A 25,883-nucleotide genomic window follows, 5' to 3' on the forward strand; every position below is an offset into this window, starting at 1 on the left:
CGCACTATAGAGAAGTATTGTGGGAAGGGGGAGAAAAAAGAAAAAGAGGCTTTTCAGGGGTGATGGTTGTTTATTTACCCCCCGAGCCCCGCCAAACGCTTCATGCTCCGGATATATTGAAAACACACACACACCACTAACTATATGTCTTGTGTGGGTCCGTTTATAGCCAGGGCATACATCACGCGCTGGTCTTTGCGAGGCTCGAATGTCGCTCACATGATGGGAGAGAGAGAGAGAGCCGGCTCGGTGGTCTGGCCGAGGGTGGAGGAGGCGGCGGTGATGGTGGGGGTGGTGGTGATACTGACCTGGCTGCTGAAACTTGGCGCTGTCCCCCCGGGCCTGTAGGCAGCAGTATGGTGATCTGGTCCCTGCTAAGCGGATCAACAACTCTACAGGCAGGGGAGCAGAAGGAGGAGGAGGAGGAGGAGGAGGAGGAGGAGGAGGGCGTTCCATCAGTGCAGGAGGTGGGAAGACGGGAGGGGTTCGAAGGGGACAAGGAGAACCATGAGAGACGGGTGGAGCAGGGGACCAGATGGATGCAGAGGAAGCAAGGCCAAGCATTAAGGAGTGAAGGAGGAAGGAGCGAAGGAGGAGGAGGAGACGCTGCAGGAGAACGTGAGGAGACCGTGGCGTTAGGAGAATAATAAAATAAAGGAGGAAACTAATGAACGGATGCTGGAAAATACTAAATCCAATGGTTACTACTTTACTGATTGTCAAATTAAAACTACAGATATGGTCGACAGGAAATGAAATGAAGGAGAGGTGAGATGATGGCGGGATAGGGGGAGCGGCCCTAGAGCGGCAGGTGCACGACCAGACCTTCCAATTGGTGGAACCAGGTGGGGAGGGAGGGAGGGAGGGGAACCCTCATAGGCAGACCAATTAACCTGAACCCCCTCAAGGCATCTTTGGTGGCACGGTGGCAATGGGAGAAGACCCTCCACCCTTGATACTTTTTCCACAGTGTGTCTATAAGTCGCCCGTTTGCAGTGCTGTTTTTAACGCGGCAAATTGTTGGCTGTTGCTCTTGGCTTCTTTCTTCACTTGCGTAACGTCTTTGTTCTTAAGGAAACAACCATTATCATAGCAGCAGAGGAGGAGTGGCGTGGACCCTTTTTCTTTTTTGCAGAGTTTCACTGCGGATCATCGTGAGATTAAAGCGAGAGACACAGGAAGAAGGTTGTGGTGAGACTGCTGCCTGGCATGAACCAGGCAGTTCTCATTAGCCAGACGCTGCACGCAGTACTGCAGTCGCCATGTGACATTGATGTGTGTGAGCTTAACGCTGATTGGCATACAATTTGGTACAACGGTTGTCAAAATAGCGGTGTGTATTATACAATGTACTGCCGTTAAGAGGTAAAGCGTGGTCCCAGTTATAGGGGGAGGAAACAAATTTGCCAAGGATATATATTCTCCTATATTTCTGGAGATACAATCCCTGAAAGTGAAATGGAATCGATTTGATTCGGTTTCCTTTTCATTTTATTCAATCAAAAGCCGTTTTATTTTTTGTTATTAGCGTCTTAGGTGTGACAGACCAAAGTCAAAAATGTGGGACGCCCTTCTTGAAATAAATTACATTTTCATTTTATTATTCTTATGGCGAGAATAGACACGGGCTAAAGGCGACGGCCATGTTTTCTCCTCGGGAGCGAGTGAAACGGCAACATAGTCCCATAAATAACAACAGTAAATCCCAAAATGTCAAGCATGCGTTGATGGGTCTTTCTTAACTACAAACACATGCGGCGCCGTGCCCCTCTACTGCCCCCCCTCTCTTCTTTAGTTCTTTTACTGCATGTGCAACTCTCCTTAACCTTTCTGCCTCGGTGTCTGGTCGTCTCAGCGGCCCCGGGGCCAGTCAAACAGTCGGGCCCGACCGCAAAACTACTCAGCAGGCACAACAGGAAGTCAAGTCATGCCATTACTTTTCTGTCTCTCCCCCCCCCCCCCCTTCCCCTGGTTGTCCTTTGATGTGGAACCAGGACGCGCCACTTAATGCACAACACACCCAAAAGTCCTTCAGGTGTTCTGTTGAAGATCGACACGATTTCAGAGCAAACACTGCGCTATTCCTGGTCCCGAATGACCCGGAATTCAGAGCACACACTTAAACTATTGGCCTTATTTCATGTGCACAATGCCAACGAGCCATTACTCACAATCCCCGATATATCCATCAAGCTGGCACACACACCCAGCGGGTCCTCATGGGGCAAGTGACTGACACACCTGCACTGTGTTCGCTTTCTTGAGCATTAAGTTTCACTTAAGCAGCAAGTTACAGTTTGGTGGAAACGTTATGCATGTTAATGTTACTTGTTAAGTATTAACGCTCATTAGTACTAAATTCTCTCTCTCTCTCTCTCTCTCTCTCTCGAACAGAATCTGATAAATCTGCTACTGTGTCTCCTTGGCTATGGAGATACAAGGCTTGAACAGACAAACGCATAATAATATTCATAGGGATCCACTGACTCGAGGAGATGGGGAACTGCAAGTACTGAAACAGCTCAAGGACAACCCCACCAAAATAGATGCAAGCACGCAGGTTTACACTTCTGCACTTTATCTAAACTGCCATCTCCTGTTGACTGTCATCACACCCTGATTGTTTCCTTTGAAAAAGGCTTCATATGACTTTAATCTGCGTTTTCCAAGAGTGGTAAAAGTGTTGAAATTGGTATTCTACATAGCATCTTACAAAGTGTCAAAGAGTGGCTGTTTTGTACCTGCTGAATTTTACTAAGCCATAATTATAGCCATCATTCTTTTCAAGACAACTGAGAATATACACATTACGCGGCCACCATGTACAATAAATCACTTTTCCGTTCATCAGTGAAAAAGTTGGGTAATACACATCGTTTGGGACGTTTCCTCCTCAACACCGTGAACATTGCATTTGGCATCGGTACGCCTTTGCCCGCACTGAGGATTAAATATTCATGGCTACGCAACTTGAATATGCCCTTAAGCCTTCATGCCAACACCCCTCTCCTCTGAAGTAAGACATCCAGAACATTTGCATATTCTTGCATATTGGACCGTGAACATTTCCATTTAACCGTGACATCGCACATCTGGTCTGGAGTGTGCGTACGATCTCTATGAAGTCTGAATTCTAGGAACTGCAGAATATACCTTTTAAGCGATGGGCCAGTGAGATAGTATAACTGTGATTTCAAAACGTGGGATGGCCATTATTAACACGAATGAACATTTTAGATATATAGAACATAGAGAATTATATAAATAGAACATAATGGAATATATGTGCACGCAAGCATGCCTATTCTGTTTCCTGTGACCCTGAGGCTGATATTCGTCGATGCACAATTCGTGCAGCATCACTTTTCTTTACCTGGTAATGAAACTATCGGGTGGTGCCTCGATAGTTTAAAAAAAAAAAAATGCACCTTTCAAAGAAAAAAGCACCTCCAAGCAGGCGGAGGTCCAACATTCACATTTTTGGGGAACCCTGCCAGCCTGTGTTAAAACCACCCAGAAGAGTGAAACCCCATTGTGCAGGCGCAAGGCATCCAGCGAGCGGGTGAGTGGGTTAGCTCCAGGAACAGAGGGTTAAGACGCAGTGAGCTCCAGAGATGTGCAGTGAGGATACCCGCACAGTGAGAGCAGAGGAGCCGCCGCGACACAGGGGCAGGCCGGGGAGAGTTGCAGACAGAGGACTGAACATTGGTTCTGTAGTTATGTCATACACGTCTGTTGAAATGTGGCACGGTTATTAGCACACTGTGTGTCACAGTGTGCTAATAACCGCTAATAACCGTAACACTTGAATCTCTGGTGCGTCGGCAAGCTCAGCCACGGACGCATTAGTGAATAACTCAGTAGTGAACTATGCACTTGATTGCACCCCAAAACAAAACAAAAAAAACATAGGACCGATTGTTCTTTCCACTTTATGGAAGAAAAAAAATGAAAGGATTGAAATGATGTGTTTTTCTCTGCCCCCCCCCCCCCCCCTGTTCTAGTCTAGGCTATGTTTCCTCTTTTTATCCACAAAGACGCCCCAAATATTTTCATTCTTGTGTGTTCCTTAGCAACTGAATAAAAAGTTTTTCCAGGGACGGAGGTTGAGGAGAGAATAGCAGAGGGTAAGAGAGAGAGGGATGGAGGGAGGGAGACACAATAGAGACAGATAACGGAAAGACTATAGAGAAAGATAACAGAGAGACAGAGAGAGATACAGAGACAGCAAGAGAGACAGAGAGAGAGAGAACGAGACAGATATTATAGAGAGAGACCGAGACAGAGAGAGACTATAGAGACAGAGATAATAGAGAGACAGAAAGAGAGAGGGAGGGAAGGACCATAGAGACGGATAACAGAGAGGGAGGGAGAGACTATAGAGACAGATAATATAGAGACACAGAAAGAGAGACTATACAGGCAGAGATAATATAGAGAGAATTATAAAATATATATTTTTTAACTCTGGGTCCGAATGAAGTCAGAATCGGGTCACATAAGACCTCTGAATCTTCCTCTGAATTCTGGAGCTACATTGTCTAAAGCAGACTGACAGTGGGGAATCGTAAGCCCTTCGCAGAGACCTTTTTTCATTTCAACTTTGCTAACTCAATTTTCTCTTCCACAAGATTCAAATCACCCAGAGAGAAATATCCAAAATACAAAGAGGGCCTAATATCCTGGCCAAGACAACCTCCATGCCGAGGTGTCCACCAAAACCTCAGAGAAAATAATGAAACCAAACAAAAGATGAAATTATTTCCCTGCTCTATTCCCCTGAATGCAGTGTGTGTGTGTGTGTGTGTGTGTGTGTGTGTGTGTGTGTGTGTGTGTGTGTGTGTGTGTGTGTGTGTGTGTGTGTGTGTGTGTGTGTGTGTGTGTGTGTGTGTGTGAGTGTGTGAAAGAGGAAAAAAAAAACCTGCATTCCTGTCTTGACGCACGAAGCAGAGACAAGAGTTAAAGCTTTAGGCATGGACACCGGGCTGCCGCGATGACATCAACGCCGAAAAATCTCTCTCCATCAAGCATGTACGCATGCTTCCTGCATATGTCTGTGTGCATGCGCACTTCTTGTGTATGGCTGCGTCCATGCTTGCTTGCGCACCTCTTGCATATGTCTGTCTGCATCCGTGCACACTTCTTTGCGTGTGCGTGCGTGCGCACTTCTTGCATATGTCTGCGTGCGTGCGCACTTCTTGCGTATGTCTGTGTACGTGCGCACTTCTTGCGTACGTATGTGTGTGTGTTTGTGTTTACCGTCGGTCGTTCCTTCTTCGTCTGAAGAGCTTTTTGGTGTGTGCGATCTCAGCCTCATTAGGCAAGGGCGGGAAGGCCTGTGGAGAGAGAGAGGAGGGACATGAATAAGTCCATATTTGACCCCGTATTCCTTACCCACAATGTTTCTTGCAGAGCTGGATTATTAAATGGGATCGATACGGAGACCATCCACTTTTTTCTCTGCTTCAAGGCTCGACACGATTTACATTTCACTCACAGTTCACAATTCAAAATGGAGGTAGAACACAAAAGTATAGCGTTGTAATCTTGGTGCGTTCAGCATGCTTTGCAGAGAGTATCGAGGGGTGAGTGAGGCTGACGAGCTCCGGATGAAATGGGTCTGTGCCCTACAGAGATGAGGGGGAGAGATGGCAGGGAAGCTGGCTTTCCTAACATCTTAAGCTCTGGCATTCCAACCGATTTACAATAACAATATTTCACAAAGGCAGACTGATGTAGCCAGCCTTTGTCAGACACTTGCTACTTTTTTTTTAGATATAAAGTTGAGGTCTGAGACATATGGATAATGGATCAAATATAACGGAGATAAAAGGTCAGCTTCTGAAACTTTAAGGAAAATGGGGGTGAGATGGTTGTTATAAAGTTATTAATGGTTATGTCTGACCGTACAACTTATAAGAGGCATGCGTTTAATCACAACAACACACCGCGACCATGGTGTCCTCTGTTCCACACAAGCTGCAACTTGGTTTTGAACAGAGAAATCGCATAACTGCTATGACTACCTATGGCTGTATGCGTGGAACATGTGCGGTTTATGTGTTGGGGAAGAGCAATATCATCGACATATCAGGGGCTTCGTGGAGATTTTCCTTTAAGACAACGCATCAAAAACGTGTTGCCGACAAGTTATGGAGGAGGTGAACAAGGAGCCCGACCCCACCAAGACAGTATAGCCCGACAGCCATCCATTAAACATTAGGGCTGTCAATCAGAAGTCCCCCCCAGCATTACCGCCTGAGGTTACCATGGTAACGGATTGTGGAGAGGGCTGCTGCTGCATTTGTGTTACATGCGTGTTCTGCTGGAGGACTGACTGTGTGTGTGTGTGTGTGTGTGTGTGTGTGTGTGTGTGTGTGTGTGTGTGTGTGTGTGTGTGTGTGTGTGGTCTAGCTACATGTAGAGACGGCAGGCGTGAAGACATGCAAGGTGAAAGTGCTATGTTTATCAGCTCAAGTGTGAATCTGAAGTGTGGATGCTGTCTTCACAACAAACAACAAAATATATCTACGAGGAACACTGTCAACACCCGTTTTAGGTAAAGTGAGAGTTTTCTTCCTGTGTGTAAGAGCAGGAAAGAGCCAGGCCAAGAGAAACCGAGAGAAAGAGAGAGAGAAAAGAGCGATAGAGGGCGATACAGTGAGCGATACAGACCGAGACACAAAGCCAGAGACCAACAGAGAGATAGACGGCTTTCCGTTTGACCGACAGATGGGCACAGTCACAACACAAACAAGTAGAGTGAAGCCTCTGTGCACTCACTTCGACAAGAGGCTCTCAGTGAGCAGCACTGGAACCGTTTTTCTGACCCCTGCTCATGTGCGATTAACAGTCGCCTTTTCACCATGCGGTGAGATAATAGCCCAAGAAAGGAAAAAACATGTGTCATACTAAAACTACTTACTACTTGTTTTCAAAATTATTTCACACCGTTTTCTCAGGGCTTAAAAAAAAAAAGATACTTACATAATTGCATTTTCTAAATTCATATCCTGCCGCATTAGAAGGTTTATATAACAGCAGGTCGGCGTATTTTAATACCACGCGAGGGGGGAGGGAGTACAAAAAAATGATGTTTCTGCGCTAAACTTTATGTTAAGTTAAATGTTTCAGGCAACTAGTTTCCAGGTTCCGAACAAATTTATGTGAAAAATATCAAAAATATCACACGCACACACACACACACAATATTGTTTGCGATATGCAATGCCTTAACAACCCGCTCTTGGAGTCTCCCGCCTCACCTAGAAGACTTCCAATTGTACATTTAGACATACAGACTTTTATCAGAGGCGGCAGTTTGGATTTTCATACTGGTGCTCACTGCTTCCCCTAACCTACTTTCACCCCCTCAGAGGAAAGAAAGAAAAAAGGACCTGTGGTCAAATCTGATTGGTACCAGATGAGAAACGCACACACTGAAGCAGTGGGACAGTGTGTTCAATTGGCACAGTCATTTAGTCCTGCAGTCGACGTGACTGGAGATAGCCATACCGAATGGAATGCAACAAAGCAATTTGGGCAATCTAATTCAGAGGAGTAACAATAACAGGATTTGTGTTGGAACGGCATGTCAGAAAGAACTTGTTGATGCGCTGTAGACTCGTACGGGTGTGAGAGTGATAGAGCCCAGCAAGAAGTCGTACGCTACTGTTGTTTTCCTCTAGGATATCATTAGCAGCAACCCTGCCTTCAAATGGCTACCAGATGACTGCCTTAGTCTGGACTGCCTGTGCGTGCACGCACACACACATGCACTTTGATGCGTGTGCACACGTACTTGGCGTGCGAGCGCCGTGGCGGTTATCTGCAGCTATAAGCAGTAAATAAAGCGGCACACGGCAGCCGACATGAACACAAAATGACATATGAGGCTGACGTGATCCCCAGACGGCGCTCCGAAACGAGAAGGGGAATCCTGCTGGGATTCTCCCTTCGGAGGGAGCACTTGTGTATGCATACATACGCAATACATATACCTCTATGGAGCACAGGAATTACATCTTAGTGTGTACAAGCCAGCCGCACAGATATCCTATTCCACTTTAAGTGGCAATCTCAAGGTTTTATGGATCACTCACTACAACGACTACTGTGCCACGCAGGATCTACCAAGGAATGTTCCAGTAAACAACCGAACAATTTCGGCTAATGAAAGTATTTCCTTATGAGCGCTAAATCATTACCTCATTCGGTAGAAACTGGACAAGTTAAAAACCAAACTTATTTTTCTCTTAAAAGTTTTCAAGACTGCCCCTTAATTAAGGCTGCGCGTGCACTCTTAAATATACTGTACTTAGCCGATCAGTGTAAAGACCCGTCGATCACTGACATGTCATTATGTTCCTCACTACAGTGTGGCCGAAGCGGGGAACATTATGTCCACGACCAGAATAGCCCTTGACGGGGCTACAGCACAGGGGCAGACAATAGAGATTGAGTCGGCAGCGGGTTGGATGTGGGGCCTTCAGCGTAATACAGCACAGAACATAACAGCTTTGCCTTCAGGATTGGCCATCCTTGTGATCTGCTCTACAAGACTGTACTTCAAATCATTCCCATGGAAAAATACAGAACCAAGGACTTAAGTTTAACAAAGGTTACATTATGTTGTATTTTAGTTGAATGTTTGATTTATAGGTGTAGTCAATATGGCTGGGGTTGAGGCATTATTAGGGAAACAGGTATGGTCGTTTTATTTCTCTGCTGGTGGTAGCATTCATGGTTTAACATTCAATTTCTCCTTCACCTTTTGGATTTTCCAGGGCACTGCAGAAAGCCAAGAGATCAGCGACGGCTCTTCGAGAGCTCTTCGATGTTTGACAGCACAGAGTTGCAGACCATCAGACGAGATGGCCAACTCAGCGCAGGAGCCGGTAAAGCTGTTGACGTTTTATTGATCTTTATTAACCCATTTCTGAACGGCTACACCGCTATCTCCACAGCTATGAAGACCACCGTTACTATTCTGCACGAATACAAATAACAAGTGAATACTGACCTGGTCCATCTAATTGGCAGGCTACCCTGCCAGTGAGTGCAGTTTGATGAAACAGAGTCGTGCACCACCTGTGCGGTGGCTCTCAGGCTCAGTGTCGTTTGATAAAAGCGTCTGCAGATGAACGAATAAATGTTAACGCAAAAAAAAAGTAAGGGACAGAGTAGTGAGAGACCGACATGGCACATGATTGAAATGTGATCCTGGGACTAGAGTGAACCAAGGGGATTTCTGCCATATTGTAGCGGCACTTTTTATTTTATTCATGTACTTGATGCATAAGTCCATCTGCTCTCCCTGCATGGCTTGGCAATCCAATCACCTGCTGGTCTTTTAAGTCAAAGTACTCTTGAGTGGGCGATTTTTAATATTGAGGAAATGTGGCTGGAGGGGAACATGTATAACATACCGTGTGGACATATGTAGAACAAGGCAACATTTGTGACTGGCTTTCTAAAAAAAAATCTCAGTGAGTATCCTAGTAACAAGTTGAAGCCTACGTAAAGTCGTGATGTTTCGCATTGTCGGGATCTGTTTTTGGAAATCATTTAGCGATAACATCGGTGAAAGAATGGTCAGTATAAGCGTACCGAGTCGTGAGCGGTGTGCGAGTTAATTACACATCCTTAAGGATTTTGTTGCTTTGTACAAAACTGTGGGAGTGAAAGTTAAAAACACTGAACATTATGTGGATTTCTTTCACTTTTCGAAATTTCTAAAAACCAGCCTGGATGCTGAAGGCTTCTGACACACACACACACACACACACACACACACACACACACACACACACACACACACACACACACACACACACACACACACACACACACACACACACACACACACACACTTAAACGCCTTTGCTGCGTCTTAGCTCCACCCTAATATATACATATAATGTATCGGATAACAGTCATCCAGTATTCACGGTGGACAGTGTCAAAGATTATGCTACAGCTGTGTGTGCGTGCGCTTGTGTGTGTGTGTGTGTGTGTTCGTGCGTGTGATCAGAACAGCGCAAAGGGTCCCAGCATCCAAGGGCCGGTACGGCCGTGGGGGTGGGGGGCTGGTGGGAGGACAATCGCAGGAAGGGAAGGCTGGGAGGGGGTCCGAGTGGTGGCGTGACCCTCTGCACGGCGCTGTAGATCACGGGTTGTCCGCTCGCCGCGAGACGCGACGCGGCGGAGAGACGTGACGCGGGGGAGAGACGTGACGCGGCGGGGCGACTCGAAGACATAAAAGGCACCCGCATGTCATACAGAGGAGCGCTGGGTGGGAACGCCAGGGCCGCTGGAGGTAAAGGAGCACTGCCCGACAAGGGAGGAACACGTGCGTTGGCAAGGCTGCGTCGGGACAGGGGAGCGACGGCGAGCCGGCTGAGACGTGTGCATGTGGATTACAATAAACAATATATAAAATACATTTTGCTGCTATTACAGACTTTTTTTTTTTACAATATTTATATTTTTGCACCATTACAATATAAATTGTGGCTGCTATTCAGACATCTTTGCACCACACTATATTCTGTTGTTTATTTTTTGATTAGTAGATGTCTTAATCTGTTGTGCACTTTATTGTTTACTTTAGTGTTAGGAAATGTCTTTATCTGTTGTGCCTGTGCACTTTATCTCTTTCACGGTGGGATGGTGAGAAACGTCTTTTCCTTTGTCTGTTACGTGTGAAGAAATTGACTAATTTACTTTGAAATATAAAAAGTATAATCCACAACGTTGACGTGGGGACGTTTTATCAAGGTGCAGAACGTAGTGCGATTAAAAGGGATGCCGGCACCGGCGGAGGTGGAACCTCAGCCTCCCCCCCCTTATCCTCCAGCCCCCCCCCCAGGCGATAGAGTCCTGCTCCGGAGCACGTAGCTGGGGCACGTCAGTGGGGCCAGCCAGTCTGCAGCGTCTCAGCTCCAGAAATCGGGCTTTGTTCCCTTCTTAGTTTGCTTTGTTCACTGACCAAGAGATCGGATGCATTCCCAGTGACTAACCACACTCCCCGCCCTCGCCGTCTATTTATCTCTCGTGGTGCCAGGCCTCCGTAATGAGTCTCAAATGATGTCACCGAAGACTAGACCCGTGGCAAGCAACAACACGAATACATTAAGTAACCTAAAAAAAGTCCAAAAAAATACCATATTTCCCCTTGTATTCATGTTATTTTCTTATTTAACATCACTTTAATATGGAAAGTATATATATATTTTTAATACTAATATACTACACAGGCATTTTGCTATGATGCCATCCAAGCCCTTTGCCTTGTTATTAATAAACGCGACATCCATCCGTGACATGATTATTAAAGACAATATATGACCTGCGGGAAGGGAAATGTCACGTTCAATGTACCCAGCGACAGACAAATGCATACATTCTATGCGAAGAGACCCACCCCCGTACTTAAAGTCAGTGTGCCCGCTCGACCATAGGGAAAGAGGAGAATGCAGCACAGGCAATTATCTGAGGCAGGAAGACCACTACCAAACTGGCTTGGGTTCAACTGCAGTGCGATGGGGCAAAGTCAAACGCAACATCAGAACAACAACAGCATAGGGTGATTGGCTATAAAATTATTGTTCAGAAGCGTTGCTCATGGAGGGATGCATATGCAATGACTGCCAGTCGTGGCTGTCATGACACAGACACAAAATGGGAGGATGACACAGACAGCCAATGACAGGGATATGTCTGCTCCCTCCAAGTGGACCACAACCAGCATGTTACGTATGGACGCACACACACACACACACACGGAGGTGTTCCAACTCCCAGCCGCCATAAGAAATGCATCCAACGCCTGCTCTTTAAAGCTGCAGTATGTGAGGTCCAGAGTTATAAAGAGAGAGTACAGAAAGGAGTGGAAGAGAGCAGTGTTTTAATCAAAACAACCCAAAGAAGTGACCTCCCTTTCTGCACTATCCCTCCCTTACTCCGCCATGGGAACAGTTTCAATTCACAGACCTGTGATTGACAGGCAAGATGGATTCCCCGGACCAATCACGGAAAAGATGTCGGAGTTGTCAGAAATTAGCAAGGAGCGTTCTGACATCTGAATTGAAAAGGGCAGGCGCAATCAACTTGAAACAGATAGGCTCACACCTCACAGCGCATTTAACTGGAGAATAGCTGAGGGGATTGCTCGGCCATTTCTAAGAAATTACACACAAATAATAGCTCCTGTACCTAACTGTACCTAAATTGTACCTACAGCACCTTTAACAGCATGCTTCTGAAATCTCTGTAATGCACGTCGGATAAAAGCGCCAGCTTAATGACTAAACAGTTAATAGTAAGAACAAAAGGTTATTGTTAGTTTAAATAGCTTTTGGGCCATTACTCAAACAAAAACAAAGGCTATGAATTGACCCTCGGAAACCTATTTAAACTATTAGTGTAATTACAGCATGACACTAAAGTAGAGGATGTGAACATGGGGTGTGTGTGTGTTCAGCATTCCATAGAGACTAAGAAAGGCCAGGTCGCCCACTCACTGACTTCTGGCAGCAACCGTTTGAATATGGAGGAAGTCCTTACTTACTGGCTTTACTTCTCAGGTATCATTACACACAAACACACACACACAATGGTGCGCACACACAGAGAGTGGTTTGCACAAACACATACACACAGTGGTGCGCACACAGACACACAGACAGAGTGGTGCGCACACACACCGACAGAGTGATGCACACACACACACAGACAGAGTGGTGCACACGCGCACACACACACACACACACACACACACACACACAGAGAGTGGTGCACACACGCACGCACGCACGCGACTCCTGGAGGAGGAAGCGGAGGTATTCAGGATGCGTGGTCGAGGAGGAGGCGATCCTGTCACACAGCAGCCCCGGGGCGGCGCCAGGAAGAGGGGGGCCCGCCGCGCGGCTCCAGTCGATTACACGGTCGCTCTGGCGTGAGTGACGCAGTCAGAGAGCTATGCTCCGCCGTCACCGCGGCGACCGACTGACCCGCCACGGGAGACCGCGGAGCCTCATCGCTGGATACAATCACTTGGGATGACGCTAGGGATGGTTGGTATTCTGGTCAATTGTATCTTCTTATGGAATCCAGTAGAGATATTTTACAATACGTTTTGTATAATGGCAACTTGCTAGGAATACTAGATATTGTGTATGTTACGAAAAACTATAACTTCTGGATGCCCCTCACAGATCAGATTCCTTGCTGACGTAGGGGGTGAGTAGTGTGTGTGGGTGTGTGTGTGTGTGTGTGTGTGTGTGTATAAACAAGAGTGAGTGAGAGAAAGAAATGCTGAAGTGATAACAAGGAGATGAGTTATGACGGTAAGACACCGAAAACACAAGAACTTGGGTAATCCCCGGCTCTGACACCATGACCCCCGCAATGTCCTGGTGCCAACCCACATCCTTCGGCCAAAAGAAACCACACACACACACACACACACACACACACACACACACACACACACACACACACACACACACACACACACACACACACACACACACACACACACGTATTTTGGCTGTGTCTGAGAGAAAGGAAACCGGTCGTCTTGGCTCGGGGAGGAAAAACCCCAGAATGAAAAGGAAGAACCGTCCTCGCTTCGCTGCGACTCCTGGCTCTCTTGGCTGAGAACCGAAACACATCTCGACTCCTGAGTCAACAGGGGGAGAGGAAATAAACCGAGGGAACTTGGCTGGGAAACAATTAGGACGGAAGACACCGTGACCCTTTGGGGGCAGGCCGGGAGAGGGAAACAGTATTTACCTAGGGTAAATCTCCAACCATCCCTTACTGAATGGCAGCCAGCCATTGTAAATACAGTGGTCTCATGCCTCCATTATCTCTGCTTTCATAGGACCTAATGGTGTGGTTGTGTTACGATTATGGGTGATTCTGTGTGACGGTTCTCAGGGCGCAAAACGCGACAACCCCAATATTATTGTTTCTTCCAAGAAGGATTAGAACGGTCTTTATCAATAGGGAAAGTAAAGATTGTGTTGCAGTTGCTTTTAGGAGCTGCTGTAAAAACTCTATGGTGGAGCCTTTAGTTAATCATGAAGCCGTTTGTTTGTTTATGGTCGGTCTTGTGTCACAAAATTTTAATCCCCACTGCCCACTCCCTTGTCAGTGTTTGATGTAGGTTTGCTTGGTCACCACAAGGTGTCACTGTAGATCAGTCTATAATACACACAATACATTTATATAGTAAACTTGTTTGAGCTATTAAGACTTTTATGATATTATAATTTGGACAGCAATGTCATTCAAATGTTGCATGTTTTGCTGTATCACACATCAAAACAACAGCAAAATAGATAGAAAACAGTAAGAGCAACACATCACATAGACTTCCCATTCTACCTCATTATTGGAGTCAAATGCCTGCTATTCCTCTAAAGTGCCACTAGAGCGCGCCACTGTCATAACAAACAGGAACACAAACAGCATCTGTTTAAAAGATTTAAATGAATAGAAATGCTTCAAAAGAGCATGAAATCAAGTTTCAGAAAAAAATAACATCAAATAATGATAATAACATAAAAATAATAATAACATCATAACATCAAAATACCTCATGAAAGGAAACATTACTGAAACAAGTACAAATTAAAAGTCCCTTAAGATTTTGTTGAAAATATGTTGTCATACATAAAAGAGAAAAGACAAGAAGTGAATAGACTTACTGAGTGCAAGTGAGGGAGGAATCGCTCTATGTCATTCATGTCTATGCCGTCATCCTCTTCAAACTTGTCTTTAATCATCCTGTAAGCATAATAATCAGTCACTGATGAAAGGTGATGGTTTCAGAAATACTTGAGGACAGGCAACAAAACAACCAAATCCTAGATTATTAATGACGAGACCAATGGGTAGCAGTTCAATAAAGTCAGAATGTAGCATAATCAATAAGAGTCACGCACATTCCTAGTGGCCATCTTGGTATTCTATCACCAACAACACCAACAACAACAACAACGACGACGACGACAACTGGTTGCTGGTATCCTTAAATGTTTGGTTAAAATAGCATCAAGACTGCGGCTTGAAATGGGCTTTTGGAACTTCAGATCACATGACTGAAACCGTCCTATAGGAGGCCAGGAATGTGACAATGTGACAACAAACCCAACATAGAGCTGAGAAGGGTAGACCAGTGAAAAGGCGGTAAGAGGGCCTTACCCCTCTCTGTCGATGTGCGGCAGGTGCTTTGGCGTTCCGCGGTAGAGTTTCCTGTGGAACTGGGCGAAGTCCAGCTTCTCTGGCTGCACGTCCCAGCCCGCCCCCCTGACACAAGGAGACAACGTTGTTCGTGAGAGACAAGAAGTTGGGATGCACAACACAGTAGTGTACTAGTTACAGCAGTGTTTCCCCACATTGAGCCCGGGACACAACACAGATAGTTGAGGACACGTTATTTTGGTGTTTGAAAAAAAGAAAGTTTGAAAGTTATAATCCAAACAGACCGCCTAATGTTCAGAGCCATGAGTGAACTACTAATGCTCACTTAGAAATGTGTTTGATGATCACATGTTCACTGGGACACTGACATCACAGGAAGATGATATTTGGGTTAAAGACAGCGTGGGGACACAGATGCACAAAAAATGTAACACCTGAAACTATGGTCAGGGACAAAAAAGGGTTAAGGAACCACTGTGTAGTGTCAGACATGACCTCTATGTCTAGATATACATATACAGACAGATGCATGTCTGCAAAATGACTAAGACTACTCGTAAATCGACTTGGAGATATTGAACTCAGTAAAGATGCAAGATACAGTAACGGTAGGCCATACAGAATCGGGCATCAGGGTAGTTGAACCCTCAAACCCTCCTTTTTAGGTTCCCCAAATAAATGGAGGAGTCAGATCGACAACAACAATGGGTCCTCTACAATAGCCATGAATGCAGACAGTTAGGCCAGAGGAAGGTTTGCAGGTAGGCAGTAGGGCACAGACACCATGAGGTTCACTGCAGGGCTGTTTTTGTGTGCTCTGTGGATGGGTGTGGTTGGGATAAGGACTGGATGTGCAGATTCACTGTGTGGGTCAGAGGAGGGCAGCTTGTTCTTTCATTAGTCTCTATGCCTAACCTCAGTTCAGTCATTAGGACGGAGGAGAGGAACTACAGCATATCGACTGAACCCTGATCCTCCTGTTCACAGTGAGTTACATCGCACGTCGTTTGTTTTGATGTTTCCTCTGAAGCCATTTACAGGGGAGCTTGTACTACAAAAAGGTATGCACTGAATGCACCACCATGTTTAAAAAGACAACTGGACAGAGTAGTGTCGCTTTCTGATCAGACTATTTGTTCTTATCAGTGGTATTCAAACGAATAGTAAGTGCATCGCATCAATGCAAGACAAAAAGGGAAATGTGCAATACAACACGAATGCTTTAAAAAGGGGCTGTCACTGCCTTCTTCTTTAGATGTAAAAGCTCTTCATGTATTCTAAAGGCACTACCTGCCGCAACCAGCCTTCCTGCCTTAACACTCAAAGGGTTGCATTCTGGACACATCTATGATCTAAGGCTACAGACGTAATCAAATTATCAAGCTTTGGATAATAAGGGTACTAGGCAAAAAGGCCAATTCGCAGAAAAACAAAACAATTGAATACCTATTTTAATCCTACAAGTATTGCAATTGCACATGTATATTTCCTCAAGCATTGCAACAAAAGTAACTATTGGTGCACTTGTTGTTGTGGATTTGGAGTTTGCGAGCCGATAAGATAGAAGTTTCAAAAACAAACTTTGCTCCTTTGAAACTACAATTTCACTCTGCCCTCTGCTTTCCCACAATACGCCCAGCTAGGAGACTGCAGAACAGAACTGGTCTCAAACGCTGCATTTAAATGCACACACGTGTTACTTGCACTTAACCCGCGGCCATGCAACACCCACTCTACCACAATTACTGTACGCCCACTACACTCTGACTCACCCGATGGCTAATCACATGCAGGCGCAGTCTAAATTTAAAAAGACCCGTCAGTCTTGTACGTTCAAATCAAATATACACTTAATTACAGAGACATTTTTTTCTCATGATTCTTTGCCTTTATCCCCATAGGCTGTACCATTTAATATGGAATTTTAGATATTGCCTATTTTTGTATATCATACACACAAATGTGTAAACGTTTCTACACATGCAGATGCTGATATTTAACAAGCACAGCCGTACTGAATAATATGAAACCGGGCATCTCTAGAAAAGTAACTATAGAATAGATTGTCAAAGTCAAGTTAAATGAAATACAATGCCATCTTGCTTAGCCCCTTTCATCATTGCTTATACAATAATAAGCGGGATCAATAAAGTTAACGGTATCCAAATAATTATCACAACAAATTAAGAGCAGAACAATTCATTGCAGCTCATCAGGCCCATTTCTAGCATCCGTGGTTGTGATCAAATGCTCATCGTGCAACCGACACAATGTGTTAGTAAATATTATCTTAAGTTCAACTCTTGCTATTGACAAAGGTGCATTTTAGTCAGCCTAAAGATCACAATATGGCTTGCTTGCGTTGTCTGGCACACACACACCCCTCCCATCTTCCTGTGTGCTCGGATGTGCTGACGTGGCCATTAATTAGGTAGGCAACCTTCAAGCTGTAGCTGTTGCCTTGGCAACCGCTCCCGTCTCCTGTATCTAGTGGCGCTGTGACCCCGGCGAGACTTCTGCCACGAGTTTCATCGTCGTCTCTTTCATAGTGGCTTCAGAGAATAACACAGTCGACAAGCAGACACACATGCACACTTTACTTGTGGCGGCGTGTGAGCAATGTCGATACAATTTCTCAGCAATTATTTTAGGTCTGTGTTTGCGTCTGAGCGGGCTAACCTACCCGTGTGAGTCCATGGTGTTGGCGGCCCAGATGTCAGTCCCCAGAATGTCGAAGGAGCCCTCTCTGTTCCCGTTCTGCCGGACACAGCACACAGGATGGTTTAGTACAGCAGCACACCAATGAGAGCCCATAGGTGTCCATATGCTGGCCCCTCTCTGTATTAAACTAGTGACCCCAGCCCATGATGATAATAGCACATCAGTTGTATTATAAGAACCAAAAATACAGACTGCATACTTAGCATAAACAATCATTGTATCATCATAAAGGGCATTATAAATCACTGACCTTGACCGGAGTTAAGCTATCATCTAACAGCCAAGCTAACAGAAGCTTGGCCGTGACGGTAGGATGATAATAAGTCATAATTTGGCTGTTACGCAACGATGCAATGTTACTGTATGATGTTACTATACGTATGAGGTTACTCTATGCTGTAATGATAGTGTTTGATGATACTATACGTTTGAGGTTTCTCTATGATGTAATGTTACTGTCTGATGTTACTATTTGTTTGATGCTACACTATGATGTTATGTTACTTTAACAGTACCTTGGCTGTAACGCTATGATGTCACTATTGTTTCAAGTGTAAGTCAAGTCGTTTCAGACAACAAACAATGATATGATGAATTCAGTTTTAAGTTCAATATACCACCTTTTGCTTCCTAATCTCAATAGATCAGTGAGAGACGATGTATTTCAGATGAGTCATGTTTACACACTGAAAAAGCTTTCACATGTATTTCCCAGAGGGTCACACGGTATTAGGGAAACAGCGTTGAATAACCTTTCAGCGATCAAATAGTCAGAACTATTTTCCAAGGGCCAGACTTTAGACCGAGACTAATCTCACACAAATCTGTCCTATTTCACCAAACTATTTTGTTTCGCAAGCAAATAACGGCAAACTAAAATAAACACTGTGCATTTCCATCCAAACCTCGATTACCCTTCATAATCAGGCTTACATAGTTATAGGAACCAACGAATGATAACGGATAAGATGTTGAGCCATACCCTGCGTGCACAGGGATGCGGCGCAGACACAAGATCGTATTTTTACATGTTTACATCCATACAATTTGAGAGATAAATTCTCGCTCCAAACATCACGGGCCAACGTCCCTGCAGTCCGCTTGGCGGCGGGCTGATTGGCCTGTCTCTGAGACAGGCCAATCAGCGAGCCGTGGTTTGACTGGACCCGACGGCGGGGGCATGTGATGCGTAGCCCCCTGATGCCAAGCTACCTTGGCTGGGGCTTTGAACTGGTTGTTGCGCCCCCTGCTGCCGGAGCGGGACCCCGACCCAGGTCTGGAGCCACAGCTGGGCCTGGAGCCGGTGCTGCCGTTACTGCTGTGGTCCCACTCGTCCTGTCAGGGGGAGGGAGGGAGGGAGGGAGGGAGGGAGAGGTAAGGGGAGGGAGGGAGAGGTAAGGGGAGGGAGGGAGAGGGAGGGAGAGGTAAGGGGAGGGAGGGAGAGGGAGGGATGGAGAGGGAGAGGTAAGGGGAGGGAGGGAGGGAGGGAGAGAGAGGTAAGGGGAGGGAGGGACAGGGAGGGATGGAGAAGTAAGGGGAGGGAGAGGAGGGAGGGAGGGAGAGGGAGAGGTAAGGGGAGGGAGGGAGAGGTAAGGGGAGGGAGGGAGAGGGAGGGAGAGGTAAGGGGAGGGAGGGAGAGGGAGGGATGGAGAGGGAGAGGTAAGGGGAGGGAGGGAGGGAGGGAGGGAGAGGTAAGGGGAGGGAGGGACAGGGAGGGATGGAGAAGTAAGGGGAGGGAGAGGAGGGAGGGAGAGGTAAGGGGAGGGAGAGGAGGGAGGGAGGGAGAGGGAGAGGTAAGGGGAGGGAGGGAGGGAGGGAGAGGTAAGGGGAGGGAGGGAGGGAGGGAGGGAGGGAGAGGTAAGGGGAGGGAGGGAGAGGGAGGGAGGGAGAGGGAGGGATGGAGAGGGAGAGGTAAGGGGAGGGAGGGAGGGAGAGAGGGAGAGGTAAGGGGAGGGAGAGGAGGGAGGGAGGGAGAGGTAAGGTGAGGGAGAGGAGGGAGGGAGGGAGAGGTAAGGGTAGGGGGGGAGGGAGGGAGAGAGGGAGAGAGGGAGGGAGGGAGGGAGAGGGAGAGGTAAGGGGAGGGAGGGAGGGAGGGAGAGAGGGAGGGAGAGGGAGAGGTAAGGGGAGGGAGGGAAGGAGGGAGGGAGAGGTAAGGGGAGGGAGGGAGAGAGGGAGGGAGAGGGAGGGAGGGAGAGGTAAGGGTAGGGAGGGAGGGAGGGAGGGAGAGGAGGGAGGGAGGGAGAGGTAAGGGGAGGGAGAGGAGGGAGGGAGGGAGGGAGAGGTAAGGGGAGGGAGGGAGGGAGGGAGGGAGAGGTAAGGGGAGGGAGAGGAGGGAGGGAGGGAGAGGTAAGGGGAGGGAGAGGAGGGAGGGAGGGAGAGGTAAGGGGAGGGAGGGAGGGAGGGAGAGAGGGAGGGAGGGAGGGAGGGAGAGGTAAGGGGAGGGAGAGGAGGGAGGGAGGGAGAAGTAAGGGGAGGGAGGGAGGGAGGGAGGGAGAGGTAAGGGGAGGGAGGGAGGGAGGGAGAGGTAAGGGGAGGGAGAGGAGGGAGGGAGGGAGAGAGGGAGGGAGGGAGGGAGAGAGGGAGGGAGGGAGGGAGGGAGGGAGGGAGAGGTAAGGGGAGGGAGAGGAGGGAGGGAGGGAGAAGTAAGGGGAGGGAGGGAGGGAGAGGTAAGGGGAGGGAGGGAGGGAGGGAGAGGTAAGGGGAGGGAGAGGAGGGAGGGAGGGAGAGGTAAGGGGAGGGAGAGGAGGGAGGGAGGGAGAGGTAAGGGGAGGGAGAGAGGGAGGGAGGGAGAGGTAAGGGGAGGGAGGGAGGGAGAGGTAAGGGGAGGGATGGAGGGAGGGAGGGAGGGGTAAGGGGGGGGGAGAAAAGAGGAGAAGAAAGAGAAAAGGGATGGAGGTTGGATTAGCCCAGTACCATAGCAGCAGTCCTCTTATTTCCACTATATACGGACATAACGAGAGGGGATTATGGCAGAACAGGTAAACATTAAACGGGCAGTAACAGCCTTGTAGGCGGTTACAGCCTGTATCGCCACAACACATTTCCTCCCTTATCTGCTGTGGAGATGTGAACCAGGATAATAAACCTGTGACTGTGCCGGGTGCAAGACTCTCTTCCTTTCTGGGTAATCAAGTCAAATGATCGTCAGATCATTTTATTCAGCTGCTTCCCGGTAGTTGCACTTGTCTTTTATACCATTATTAAAACTATTTCCATTTATTCCAAAGTGAATTTACAGTGAATTCAGATACATATCATCAAGCAGCAGGTATGGGGGATTGAACCCAGAACCTGCGCCTTGACCGGCCACTGACACACGCACCCACCCACCCACCCACCCACACACACACACACAGTGTGTTTACCGGTTTGGATGAACCCCTGCCTCTGGATGATGACCAGCTGCCATCTCTCTTGTCATTGTATTCCTCCGTCCACTAAAAGGAGAAAAGACAGCGCGTTAGATGGTTTAAATGTAAATAGAGATCAAAGGGGTCAAAGGAGAAGCATAATGGTTGTGTGTGAGTACAATCTAATGTGTGTGTAAGCAGTGGAAAGGATAGCAATCAAGCACATTTGCTATGGAAATGGAGGAATTGCTTGGCAAGTCTATGTAATCATATGTAAACAAATCTCAGTTCCTACGTTCCAACCCAAAATCTATTTTCATAAATCCTGACCTGCTTCATAGTGACGGGTGATGCAAGTTTACAAACATTTCTCTTCATAATGTCAATGCTAATGTTAAAACCAAATGTTTATCATCATTTTTGAAGAGGACACGAGACATTATAGAGGTGGTAAGGGGTTAATCATTTTCGCCCAACAAAGATTAGGCCTGGTCTGATCGAGGACCACCTCTAAACATACACACACACACACACACACAGACGCAAACACACACACCCCCCCCGTCTCTCTCAAGCTCCGTCACAGTATTCAGCTACTCTTTCAAAATAAGAGCCCCACCCCTCCCCCAAAATTTCTTCGGAACCGAAGACCTCTGACCTGGGACGCCTTGACGCCGCCGTCGCCGTCCGTCTCGCCGTCGGCCTTATCTCCCAGCAGCCCTTGCACCTGGTACTCCAGCACGTAGCTGTCGATGAAGCGCTCCAGCTCCTCGATCTCCTGCGAACGAGAGCTGCCCGCCTCGGACGATGCGGAAGCCACCGAGGATGAGTTCTCCATGGCAACCGGCGGACCCGCGCTGGCAGCGGGTGAGGGAGGGATGGGGGCAGGGGGGGGGGAGGGGGGGAGGGGGTAGGGTGGGGGAGGGGGAGGGGTTTGGGGGCAGAGGGAGGAAGGGAGGGAGGGAGGGAGGGAGGGAGAGAAGGGGGCTGTGATCGAAAGGAAGAGAGACATAAAGAGAGTCAGCTAAAATACAAGAAAAACAATCAGGATTTGATGGGCAGTGAATGAAATCCAGCTTGTGCCTTGAGTCACTGCTTTTTAATTCAGTGCTGTAATTTTGTAGTTGTATCAATATTGATTGTTCTCGGCCGCTTTAAATGAAAGCATCTGCTTAATAACTCATGGAATTTGAATGTATATTAAACATTACAATACTATTTTCTCCATTACAATCTCAGCATACAATTTTAATGCTTCACAATGAAACAAAGCTAATGAGTAGAACGTATTAATAACATAACTCAATAATGAACAAGTAACACTTTCTCGTCCTGCCACAGGGGGCAGCATTTTTGTGTTTATGGTTTGCTTGGTCAACAGAGCAGCACAGTTATCGTTTCAATTTCTGTTTGTCTCTTACCTCAAGACTCACAGCAAATTAAACCAGCAGCCAGTACCAACTGCCACCTTGCTAGTTTGATTTCCTGTCCATTGCCAAACACAGGACAACAACAACAGCCAACACCACCAAGTTCACACGAGCCAAGTTCCACTACACCCTGGCGGTCCAAACAGATCTTCCTCTCCCTGCCCCCAAACTTCACCATCTTGAGTTCGTCCCAAAACAACCACGCGCTACTTGTCTCCGAGTTGTACACATCGATAGCAACGCGTGTGATCACCTGACCACCAGCCAACAGGGCAGTAGTTCCCCGCCTGCCTGCTAAGCTCCTTTACACCATGGCTTGGACACCGGCCAGGCAAAGAGGATTTGCTCCCTGGAGCAAACCAAATGGTATCTGCTGACTCCTTGGGGGCTGGTTGGCCCATCCTGCGTGTTTCTCAGCCCAAATCATTCAGCGACATGGGAGAACCCATCTTTGGGTTTAAGTCAAGTCGGGCGCAAGAACCTCTCTTTTGCTCTAGATAATGTCCCTGGACCCCCTGTGGGTCAAGCCAGGCTAATTCCCCTAATCTCCAAGCTATTAAGCTGGGTCAACGGACTATGATCTGACCAAATGTATTGGTATTTATCTATATGTTGACCTTAGGCTGTAATTAAGTAGAACAACTTTGAAAGGTCTTCAGAGGTTAATTAGGTTTGATAGTTAGCTCGGCTTTTACTACTACTACTTTGTTTGATAATTTGGACTTTACTTCCCAAGAACCAGAACATTTTCATATTCCCTAAGGTTCGCCACAGCAAAACAGACCCACCAACCGCCCTCTTCCACCATGCAAGCGAATCATTGCCAGGAATCACTGCCTCAGGGCCATTGAGAAATGCCTGCAGACACCTTGTAGACTTGGCAGATAATACAAATATTCCATTGGGTAGCAAGTGGCCATGATGCGGCCCTTTAAATGAAAGGCCTGTCGTTTTAGTTTTATTTACGATGACAACCATGCACTATTAAATTGTACAGCCAGACCGATACTGGAAGTTATGGGCTGATGCTGATATCGGTATCAGGAAGTAAAAAATGTGCAATGACGATATATCGGCTGATATTCTCAATATAGATTGAGGATGTTTTTCGGTAAATATATTGTGGTGCCCTGGGGGAAGAGCAGCTCTGTGGGATTCGCTGCAAACCCACCAGCAATGCTACGAGCCACAGCAACATCGGATTAAAATCATGAGATAAAGACACCAATGCGGAGGAGCTACCATCCCTCACACAGAACATGATGTACCTGTAAGAGTGTTTACCTGTATGTATTCAGTTAAAGCATTTAGAGGTTCAACCACCGCAGTAGAGGATTTACAGCGGTAATAACAATGATAAATATACACCATGTCTAAAGTTTTCACATCAGAGCATATCGGCAAACTGAAATATCTGTGATAGATCAATAACGTCAAATAAAATCAACCAAGCGGTATCAATTGGGCTCCATTATACAATTCTAGGGTCTTTATCAGTTGTTGAGTTAACACAAAAATGAGTGGCCCCATTTCTGCACATCAGACAGACTTATGACAGCAGATAAAGAATGGATTTTTCAATTGTTTAGTCAGGCATGTTATTATGTATTGGTCATGATCCAGTACAATACAACTGCAATAACTACTATAACTGAAATAACATGAGAACGTAGCTTGGGCTGCAGCCAATGTATGCACCACTTTGTCCTATTCCCACTCACGGTGATTGATCTATTGTTCAAATGAATGACGACCAAATGGTCTTTGAGCTTTGTGACAGAGCAAAAGGAAAGCTAACTTAGTCTGATGCTATAACAAATATACCAACATATAAATATTTTGTGACACAGAAGCCATGTCCAGAACACACAAAGCTAGCTATATGGTACAACCCATAACTAAAAGGCCCAGCACTGTATTTATATTGCCTACATATTGGGGGCCCCTTCTGCCAATATACAACCAATTGCCCTACTTTCTTCCTTGACATATGTTCAAGTACAACTGCCTGAGGGGATAACACATCTATCCGTCTCTTCCCCCATTATCATCCATGTGCTGGTCTGCGTCATGTCTGCGTCATTGAGCATTATATGCTCAATGACCTGGACCACACTGCTGGCCGTGGCGTAGGCCAACATGAGCCTCAGTGCATCAACATACAACTAAGGTAAACACTGGCTTTGTAGTTATAATAGACCTGACCTGTTGTCAGGGAAACATGACCCAAAGTCCTTCAACTGTAAGTTTATCTTCATAAACGTAAGAAAAAATTGTAAGCACATATTGCTTTATATACTGTATATACAAATATGAATCATAAACCCACTAAGGATCCGGTTTTGCACGCAAGATTAATCTAGTAAATCTAGTAAATACATTGCTGCAGGCGTGTGCAACTTTGTGAAGAAAGAAACATGGGAATGAGTCAATTGCTTGCACTGAAAGACAATCCCACCCCCAAAATTGTCCTTCCAGCTTAGCTTACCCACATACATGGTCTGTGCAGAGAACTGAATGTCCCCACCACTCTACCTAACGCATAAACAAATTTGACATTAGGCTTTGGGACTACAAACAAGTTGTTGCATGGCATAAGTCAAGAGACTCAAGATGGGTCTGGTGCTGTATTTCATTCATAATGCGGGGTAGTACGCCATCTTAGCTAACCATACACAATTCTTACCACAACTATTTACTGATTTTGAATACCTTGAACTTGTTTTTCGTCAAAATGCATGGCTACGACTGTACAATGGCACTGCAAAAGGTAGGTACAAGGCACACGGCAGAGCCATTTCAGAGGCAATGTCTGCCTTTCCGGGACAACAAGAAAAGAGAAGATGATATTCAGATGCCAAAGGGACAGAGAAAAACATATCTGCATAAGAAGCACATTGGCTTATGCACTATGAAATCATATGCTTTATAATGCATACACAATTTCAGTTTCCCTTCACAAGCGTCCCTATATCTTCATGGAGGCTCCCACAGCCTGTTTGTGCGGAGAAGATGTTTGCATGATTACAGAATTTACAATGCGGAAAACATTACAATAAATCATGCCATACATAATCCAGGTATGCTTGGCAGTAGCTGGTTCAAACAGTATAAATTACAGAGCAATAACTGACTATAAATCATATTTACAACACTACAGGCCAGCCGT

The 25,883-nt window shown here is 46.4% G+C and overlaps 1 protein-coding gene across 1 annotated transcript in view; it reads right to left on the reverse strand.

Moving 5' to 3' along the window:
* Positions 1 to 25,883, reverse strand: part of ctif (CBP80/20-dependent translation initiation factor) — a 47,871-nt gene that overhangs the window by 15,054 nt on the left and 6,934 nt on the right. Inside the window, exons 2-9 of the mRNA XM_079756083.1 lie at positions 21,943 to 22,271; positions 21,300 to 21,371; positions 19,147 to 19,269; positions 17,897 to 17,970; positions 15,214 to 15,318; positions 14,718 to 14,796; positions 5,260 to 5,336; positions 309 to 392 (exon numbers count right to left, since the gene is read on the reverse strand). Of these exons, the coding sequence (XP_079612209.1) occupies positions 309 to 392; positions 5,260 to 5,336; positions 14,718 to 14,796; positions 15,214 to 15,318; positions 17,897 to 17,970; positions 19,147 to 19,269; positions 21,300 to 21,371; positions 21,943 to 22,122 (794 nt within the window). The 5' untranslated portion in view covers positions 22,123 to 22,271. The remainder of the gene's footprint in view (positions 1 to 308; positions 393 to 5,259; positions 5,337 to 14,717; positions 14,797 to 15,213; positions 15,319 to 17,896; positions 17,971 to 19,146; positions 19,270 to 21,299; positions 21,372 to 21,942; positions 22,272 to 25,883) is intronic.

The sequence above is a fragment of the Pollachius pollachius genome (genome assembly GCF_949987615.1).
Source record: "Pollachius pollachius genome assembly, chromosome: 18".
NCBI lineage: Eukaryota > Metazoa > Chordata > Actinopteri > Gadiformes > Gadidae > Pollachius > Pollachius pollachius.